General features: G+C 53.3%; 1 protein-coding gene across 1 annotated transcript in view; it reads left to right on the forward strand.

Moving 5' to 3' along the window:
* Window positions 1-834: 834 nt before the first annotated feature.
* The window catches only part of ACAN (aggrecan), a 35,992-nt gene continuing 27,142 nt past the window's right edge, over window positions 835-9,684 (forward strand). The window contains 6 exon segments of the mRNA XM_044918100.1: window positions 835-904; window positions 3,184-3,567; window positions 4,459-4,633; window positions 6,240-6,367; window positions 7,650-7,943; window positions 9,450-9,669. Of these exon segments, the coding sequence (XP_044774035.1) occupies window positions 835-904; window positions 3,184-3,567; window positions 4,459-4,633; window positions 6,240-6,367; window positions 7,650-7,943; window positions 9,450-9,669 (1,271 nt within the window).

Below are 9,684 nucleotides of genomic sequence, written 5' to 3' on the forward strand. Positions count from 1 at the left end.
CCTGGCCTGAACCGGGCCCCTGTGAATTGTGTTCGAAAGCTTGGAGCATTCTTCATCCTAAAAACACACAAGATTCCCACATTAGAAGTTGGGGGCAGGCCTGGATTCCATCAGAGAGGTTGGCTAACTCATTTCATTTCTCCGGGCCTGGGGGATTATAGTAGACTTCTCCAAAGAGACAGAATCAATTGGATGTGTGGGTCTATAGAAAAAGAGATTCACTGTAAGGAACTGGCTCACATGATTCTGGAGGTGTAAGAGCCAATGTTTCAGTTCAAATCTGAAGGCAGTTTGAAGGTCATCAGGCAGGAGGAATTATCTCTCTCCTGGGGGCGGTTCAGTCTTTTTGTTTTATTCATGCCCTCAACTGATTGGATGAGGCCCACCCACATTATCAGGGCAATCTGCTTTACTTAGTCTACCAACTTAAATGTTCACCTCATCCAAAAACACCCTCACAGACGCACCCAGAATAATGTTTGAACAAATATCTGAGCAGCCCAGGGTCCAGTCAAGTTGACATAATATCAGCCATCACAGGGATCCCTCAGAACGAGCCTCTACAGGTTAGAAGCTGGAAAGTGCCCTAGAAGAGACGGGAGGAGGTTTCCAGCCTAACTCGTGTAATTAAACTGAGAAATCTGTGAAGACTTTGTGAAGAGAGGATTCTTGGAGGAGACACCCCTCGAACAACACGCAGCCGCCTTATCTTGATGTGATTTCAGATCCTTGCGCGTGGAATTGATCACCTTGTGTCGTGTGCCACGTGACCCTCAATCTCCCCGTATCTGAACCTCCAACTAACGCCTCTCCCTCTCTTCTTCCAGGTGAACTATGACCACTTTACTCCTGGTGTTTGTGACTCTGAGGGTCATCACAGCAGCCAGCTCACTAGAAGCTTCGGGTAAGGACACCCCCATGCGTGTCTCACGTATCCAGCAGCCACAGAAGACTGGATTCTGGGTCCTGGGCCCTGAACTTAGTACTGCTGCTCCCAGGGACATAATCTCCCCTTTCCTGACCTTTTCCTGGCCCTGCCTGCCCCTTTTCTATCGAAGGCAAGCCTAGCCGCAAGGGGAGAGCGCCCATGCGTCTGAACGCACACACGCACACGCACGCATCCGGGAGCCCTTGCTCACGTAATCCTGCTCCCGGCCACCCTCTCGGATGGACAGCTGAGGGGGAGCGCTCCTGGCAGGCGCCCGTCTTTCCATCTCCTCTCTATGGATCCTACCCAAAACCGCCACACACTGAGCTTGGGGTTGGGGCAGGATTATAGATAAGCCAAAAGAGGAAAAGCTGCCAAGGGAGGATCAGCTGGAACATCAAAGAAGAGACCATTCCTTGAGAAACAGAAAGAAGTCCCCAACACATCACACAGGTCTTTGTTTTTCTTGGCAAGCTGTCCTCGGGAAGACCCCGCGTGGTCTCTCGCATATGACAGGCACGAGGTGGGTTTCTGATCATCGAGCCCTCAATCAAATGGGCAAACTATCCACTGGCTGCAGGATGGGTTTTGCTCTGGGCCGTGCACTTTAGAGGCTTCCCTCTGGCCCTCCTCCAGCCCCAGTGCTCCTTAAAGTTCAAGGGGTCTGTAGGGACATGTCCACACAGATCTATGCTCTCCCTTTAGACCACACTCTGGATACCCAGGATGCCCAAAATTCCCTGCCCAAGTGGACCCAAGCCACTTCCAGGGCCCATCCTCCAAGACAGGGGACCATGCTCTTGGTGAGAGCCGCCCCAGGCCTAAGGGAGAGGTCAAGGGGTGGCTGTTTGTGTGGGGTGTGGACAGAGCTGGGGTGTGAGGGCTGGGATAAGCACAGACCCCTCACGGTACAGAGAACTGGCAGAGAAGAGGTGGCCTCCTGCTTGGCCACCAGAGCCCAATGCAAAACTCTAAGGAATCCAAGAATTCTAAATTTGAATCTGGCTTTTCATTTTGAAAGGTATCATTGTCAAATAGGAAGATAGAACATATTTTAGTTAACATTCTGTGGACTTGATTTATAACTTTTAAATATTTATACATAGGATATATGGGTCTCCATCTGTACTCTCGCCCAAGGACCCACAAATATCCAGCCCCTGGCTGTAACCTGGGTGGTTTGCCTACATAGGCAAACCAGTTCGTAGGGTTGGTTGAGAGCTTTAAAAATTGCAGCATTGGGTACTGCAGTCACTTTTAGCTCTCCCTGGGGAACCGGAGAACAGCCAGCTCTAAAACCATGCTGTGTTGTGGGGCAAGGGCAGAGCATTCAGAGGGAGATTTTTGTGGAAGGACCTAGTAGTGGCTGCCCAGGACATCAAAGGTTAGGGCTGGACGCCCCCAAACATTCCTGGCTCCCCCTTCCTTGCCCTGTTATGTATCTACCACCTACAAATACCTGAAACATTTTTATTTTCAACCTGGAAAAAAAAAAAGGGTCCCATAAGTGCGTGACCTGCTGTGAAAGGTGCAATTTTTGCAGAAGCTGTTTCTTTCCCATTCCAGGGGAAGGACAGTTACGTCTAACTGGATTTGGTAAACATGCTGCATCTTCCCTACCAATACTCTCCATGATATTTTGTGGAGCTAATCATATCCCACGGCCAACCCCCACCCCTGTCTGACTTTCTGCGGACGTATGTGAATGTCTGCTCTTCTCCAGCCAGCCCCCGACCCCTGAGTCCCCAACAGCAGGAGAGAATGCCTTGTCCCTCAGCAAAGATAGGATGGAGTCCAAAGCAGACCTCAAGTGGGACACGTCTGTGTCGTTTTGCATCTGAGCTTTAAACATCATGTGGATTTTTTTTTTCTTCCTCATCACAATTTTTCCTGCCCGAAAGTGATTTTTCCCAAAATCTTGGTGTCAAGCTGTCACTCCAGGAAGATGGGTCCTGTTTCTCTTATGGCTTGGTATCCCCTGGGGTACCCCAGTTTGAAGGGGGATCTCAGCTCTAAAGTTTTCCTTGCCCTCCTCTGCAACCCTTTTCCAGTCTTGAGGTGCAGAGACCAGGGGTCTTGAGGAATGCTGCTCTGGAAAAGGCGTTGCAAAGCTTCCTGGGAATTCCAGGTGGTACAAGAGCGCCCCCCCCCCCAATAAATACAGACACACTCACAGGATTTTGTCATTTCCAGAAGGACTGACAGGGAGGCTGGGTGGTGGTCCAGGCACTAACAGTTCTGTCTCTGCCCCACAGACCCTGACAACTCGCTGAGTGTCAGCATCCCTGAACCGTCCCCTCTGCGGGTCCTCCTGGGGAGCTCCCTCACCATCCCCTGCTACTTCATCGACCCCATGCACCCTGTGACCACCGCCCCCTCCACCGCCCCCCTTGCCCCGAGAATCAAGTGGAGCCGCATTTCCAAGGAGAAGGAGGTGGTACTGCTCGTAGCCACAGAAGGGCAGGTGCGGGTCAACAATGCCTACCAAGACAAGGTCTCACTGCCCAACTACCCGGCCATCCCCAGTGATGCCACCTTGGAAATCCAGAACCTTCGCTCCAATGACTCTGGGATCTACCGCTGTGAGGTTATGCACGGCATTGAGGACAGCGAGGCTACCCTAGAGGTCGTGGTGAAAGGTGAGAACCTCCCACAGGGACACTGCTTCACCTGGGGAAAGAACCAGAAGGGTATCGTCACGGGACTGGACGAAGGCAGGCTGGTTTTCAAATCCCAGCTCCTCCCCCACTGGCTTGCACCCACCTGAGTCAGGTCACTTAGCTTCAGTTGTGCCTCTGTAACATGGAGCTGGGACTGTCATTGTCTCTGGACTTTGAGGGATTTAAAAACGTCCTGGCCATCGTCACATGCAAATGAAAGTTTGTGATTTGCTGCAATCCCATGACTCCGTGGGCCTTGTGATCATCCCCATTTTACAGATAAGCAAACTGAGGCTAGGTGATCTGCCTGAAGTTTCCCTGGAAGCGAACCAGAGCGGTCTCCTGACTCTTCATCCAGATGTCTTTTCCCTGCCCCACCTCCCACCTCAGCCCCACTCTCAGCTCCAGGAGCCAGAGAAAGGGAAGAAGTCTCCCTGGTTCCCTTTCTCTCGATGGCCCAAGGAGAATGGTTGTGTCCTTGGTTGGCTTGAGGACAGGATTCCCACTAGGATGCCCCTGGGCTGAGGATACATGGGGCTCTAAGTGTCTCTTTCCCCGAAGAAAATATGGGGCCCAGGAGTGCCAAGAAAAAAGTAAAAGGAGGCAGATTTTAGTTCAATTCAAAGAACTTTCTGATTATCAGAGAAATCCAAAACAGATACTCTGTGAGGTAGTGAGGTCCCCATCACTGGAGGTATTTCAGCAAAGGCAGAAGGACCACACGTGAATGTGGGGAGGAGATCTGTGCATCAGCTAGAGGCCCAGACCTGAGGTCCCTAAGGCCCCTTTGACCATAGCCATAATTCTTCGAGGACTTCGATGATGGGAGGCTGTGCCTGATCTGCTCTCCCGCCCGCGCGTGTCTTGCAGGCATTGTGTTCCATTACAGAGCCATCTCCACGCGCTACACGCTGGACTTCGACAGGGCACAGCGGGCCTGCCTGCAGAACAGTGCTGTCATTGCTAGCCCCGAACAGTTACAGGCCGCCTACGAGGATGGCTTCCACCAGTGTGACGCCGGCTGGCTGGCCGACCAGACTGTCAGGTGAGCCCCCGGGCCACGCAGAGTGGGGTGGGTGATGGGCTAGAACACCAGGCCAACCTGGGCTGGGGCTGGAGCAATGCCTTGGCCGACTCTAACAATCCTTATGTCGTTATTCAGAAGCAAACGTTTGATTTGGGACCGTCCGGTTGCGCTATGAGGAAAGATAGAATGCTGTGTCAGGTATTCTGCGTGCAAAAAAATTCATCACGTGCTTTTCTAGAAAGCTCCAGTGCTCCAGGGGAAATACTTTTAGTAGCCGCTAGGAATTTTAAAATAATACAGAACTTGCACAGAAGGCCTTTCTGTGCCTTACTTTGTAAAAAAGGGGCTTATTGTATTCATTTGAAGATGCAGCATGAGCAATAAAGCAAACGTGCCCCTTGTCCCAGACCATCTCAGACAGGAGCTCCCGGGGCGGGTTGTGGGGGGGCAGGACACATTCTGGAATGTCTGGTGGCTCTGCTGATAGAAGTCTCATGACCTGTCCAGATCCCTGTCATTCCGCCCTGTGGCAGAATGAACAGCTGCTAGCAACTTTGCCCTACATGAGCAAATTACACATTATTATCCTTCCTACCCCTGTTCCCCTTTGCCATGATTTCTTCAGTTTCTTGAAGCTTTGGTGTTTTGTGTATTTTTGTAAACCGCCTGCCTTTTTTGTTGTTGTTTTTAATAAGGCAAGGCATAAATTAAGCTTTTTGGCGCCTTTTTCCCTGAGTGCAGCTGCAGCTGGATGGGGAGCCCAGCGGGACAGACAGAGCTCTGCCCTCGAGGGATCTCAGTCCATGACAGCAAGCCTGTCGAGGCAAAGATGAGATATTCATTCAGGGTGGATCAAAGCTCTGAATGGAAAAGCCAGAACCGCAAAGCCTCCAGAAGAAAACAAAGGAAAATACCTTTGCGATCTTGGGGTAGATCTTTCAGATCTTAGGACACAAATACCACCAACAGGAAACAAGACAAGACAGCAGCCTAGCATAGTGCGAGAGCCCGCACCGCGGCCTCGGAAAGAGCTGGGCTCACACCGCAGCTCTGACACTTAGAAACTGTGTGACCTTGGGCTAATTGTTTAACGTCTCTGGGCCCCAGTTTCTTCCAGGTTAAAATGGAGTGTTTCTAGCACTTGCCTCATCAGGTGGACGTGAGACTCAAATGATACAAAGCAGGGGTCAGCAAATGGTGGCCCACGGGCCAAATCCAACCCACCCTTGTTTCCGTACGTAAAGTCGTGTGGGAACTCTGGTTGTTTCACACTACAGTGGCAAAGTTGAGGGGTCAAGATGAGACCCTAGGGGCCACAAGACCTAAAATATTTACTATCTGGCCTTTCTACAGAGAAGGTTTCCAGGCCCTGGATGTTCTGTTCCGATAAATATTCAGCAAACGGGGTTGCCTGTAATCACCGGTAACTGTGAAAACGTGTATCTCAATAACGCTTGGGGAAGAAAAGCCGTAAAGACAAACAGTCCACATATCCAGGGCAGATGCTGGTAAACACATCAGTGAGTCCCCGTTTCCTCCCACATGGGAGGAGGATACCAGGGCCCAGGCCACGGGCCCCTTCTGTCCCGAGTGTCACACGACACTCCCTCTGTGTTCCTGGCAGGTACCCCATCCACACTCCGAGGGAAGGCTGCTATGGGGACAAGGATGAGTTTCCGGGCGTGAGGACCTACGGCATCCGCGACACCAATGAGACCTATGATGTCTACTGCTTCGCTGAGGAGATGGAGGGTGAGGCCCCGCCGCCGCCTTCCCAAGACCCCTGTCTGTCCCCTTCTCCCACTGACACCAGGGATCACGTGGGCCTCCTCTGGGGCAGAGCACGAACCCAGGGCAGCACACACCAGACCCCTCTCTGCCATGCCCAGAGAGGGTAGGGGGAAGGCGGGGGGAAGGAAGGGGCCCACAGACCCCCTCCCTCCCCACTTTGGAAAGAGCCTCAGTAGCCGCGGGCACCTGCCAACTGTCTGGCACCACTACTGGGCCCAAGAATGCTTGTCTCTGTCTCTCTGCTGGGACTGCCCCTCCCAGCCAGGACCCCCTGCTGCTCTGACCAGCCCATCACTGTCCCAAGGGTCACTGCACCAGTAAAGCCCAGCCCAGGCTTGTCACCCTCACAAAGGACAGCACAGGCCACTCCAGGGTGGGCCCATCAGGAATGTCCTTCCCAGGAAAGCCAGCTGCCTTTCTACCCTCTCTAGCTTCCCTGCCGCCAGCCCCCAGCGCCATCCAGGCTGTCCCAATGGGCCAGTTCTGGAGAGCCTCGGCGGTGGTGGGAAGGAACCCGGAGTCTTTCTCTGCTTTGTGTGGGGTGCTAATTTTGATCACAAGCAGAGCTTCCCGAATTCCCCGGGCATGTGGATGACACCCCTCCTCCCATCTGCACCCATCACCCCTCTTGACATTCCAGGCTCTGCCGCCTCTGCCCCTACCCCCACCCAAGTTCAAAGCTTCCCCCAGGCTGGAGATAAGACCTGAGGACATGGCTCATTCTGAGGCTGGGACAGTCCCCTGCTTTCTCACCCCCAGGCTCCCTTTCCTCATTCTCACCCCTGGGCCCAGGGCCTATTAAAGAGCAAGTATTTGTGTTCCCATTCTTGGCTCACCAAAGACACGGCCAATCAGAGCTGCCACTGAGCGGGGACATCCAGGGCCTCCCCGGAAACAGGTGCCCACCACCCACCCCTACCCCCCCCCACACACACACAACATGCTTAGGTTTGTGGAAATAGTAAAAAGAGCTCACAAGGCCCTTATGGACCCTGGTTTGGGAACCACTGCTCTGAGGGTCAAAGTCTAATGCCTACTCTTCCCATCACAACTTGAATTTTGTTAAAGGATTGCTTGCATGGGCAATGCTTAACTCCTGGGAAGGATGCCCTGGGAGGGGGGATGTTTCAGAGCAGGGCGCGAGCCAGGACGCTTTGGAGCCTAGGAGCCGCATGGATTCCCTGGGGATGCAGGACAGGAGCGGCGAGAGAGGTCCTCACCCTGCCGGCCCTGTCCTTCACAGGCGAGGTCTTCTACGCGACATCTCCGGAGAAGTTCACCTTCCAGGAGGCGGCCGACGAGTGCCGGCGGCTGGGCGCGCGGCTGGCCACCACGGGCCAGCTCTACCTGGCCTGGCAGGGCGGCATGGATATGTGCAGTGCTGGCTGGCTGGCTGACCGCAGCGTGCGCTACCCCATCTCCAAGGCCCGGCCCAACTGCGGGGGCAACCTCCTGGGCGTGCGGACTGTCTACCTGCACGCCAACCAGACGGGCTACCCGGACCCCTCGTCCCACTACGACGCCATCTGCTACACAGGTGGGGCTGCGGGGAGGGGTCGTGCCATGGAAATGGGGGCCCAGAGGAGGGGAGCTGGGAATGGGCGTTGGTTTCTGCCCCTTCAAGGGGCCACAGGGTACCTGAGCCCCATGTCTCAGCACCCCCTGTTTTCACTAGCTCCTAGAACAGCTAAGGGAGAAGCACCGTAAGCAGCAGGATCCAGGTTGGTGGGTACAAAACCTGCCCCCACCAGGCGGGCACCGTTACCCACCCTCTTGAATCCAATGTACTTAAAAGAAGACCCACATGGTTATTAAAAAGAGTGGGGGGGGCAGTTTTGACCCACAATTCATTTGAAAACTTAGACTAAAACTTTTTTTTTTTTAATTTTATTTACTTATTTGACAGAGAGAGAGAGCACAAATAGGCAGAGTGGCAGGCAGAGGGAGAGGGAGAAGCAGGCTCTCCGCTGAGCAGGGAGCCAGATGTGGGGCTCAATCCCAGGACCCCAGGATCATGACCTGAGCCGAAGGCAGCCGCTTAACTGACTGAGCCACCCAGCCACCCCTAGACTCAAACTTTTAAAAATAAGATTTTTATTTCATATTTAAAGTCTGGGTTAGCATTACAATTACATGCTAGTTCTTAGAGGAAAAAGAACATGGATACTATGGAGCTGCACCCCTCTTATGACAAAACTAGGAACAGCACAGTGGCCTAGCTCCTTCCCGTTTGGCTTTCACGGCCTGACTTTACACGAAGAGGGGCATTTTTTGCAAAAGTAATGAGGATTTCCCCCAAAGCCTCTCTTAACCTTTTAATATCCTAACCAGCGTTTTTTTTTTTTTAAAGATTTTATTTATTTATTTGACAGAGAGACAGTGAAAGAGGGAACACAAGCAGGGGGAGTGGGAGAGGGAGAAGCAGGCCTCCAGCAGAGCAGGGAGCCTGATGCGGGGCTTGATCCCAGGACCCTGGGATCATGACCTGAGCCGAAGGCAGACGCTTAACGACTGAGCCACCCAGGCGCCCCCTAACCAGCGTTTTTGAAGTGGTAGCACGTCTGTGGGTTTCCTCTTTCTTCAGTGATTGTCTGGCTTGTTCCTGCCAGACCCTCGTTGGCTCGCAACCGAGGCTGGCAGTGGTCTTTGGTCACTGTCATCATAGCATGGGCTCCCACATCTTTGGCAAGATTTCTCAATTCCACTTTGTAACTGACTTACATTGTCCTGCTGGCTAGTTAACAACATCAGGTACCTGGAAGATAGGTGAGGAGGCGGCGGGCATTGATCAGGAAGGGATGTTGGAGCCAGACCGGTTATACAAGTGGTGAGCCACTTGGCCAATATCTCACGGTATGATGTCTTGGCATTCTGGCAAAAGGAGATGGAAGCCTCCTAGAATGAGTACTCACAGAGTTGAGGCTGCCAGGCACACCGCAGGTGCTTTCCTTCCCTGGCAAGGGAAGGAGGTGGATCCGATGCTCGTCTCCCTCAAGCCAGCCCCAGGTTGAGCCACTAAAGCCCATCTTCCTCCCCACCCCAGGTGAAGACTTTGTGGATATCCCAGAAAACTTCTTCGGGGTGGGTGGCGAGGAGGACATCACCATCCAGACAGTGACCTGGCCTGACATGGAGCTGCCCCTGCCCCGAAACGTCACCGAGGGTGAAGCCCGAGGCAACGTGATCCTCACTGTGAAACCCATCTTTGGCATCTCCCCCACTGTCCCGGAGCCCGAGGAGCCCTTCACGTTTGCCCCGGAGCCCGAGGAGCCCTTCAC

Source organism: Neomonachus schauinslandi, chromosome 9, assembly GCF_002201575.2.
Source record: "Neomonachus schauinslandi chromosome 9, ASM220157v2, whole genome shotgun sequence".
Taxonomy (NCBI): Eukaryota; Metazoa; Chordata; class Mammalia; order Carnivora; family Phocidae; genus Neomonachus; species Neomonachus schauinslandi.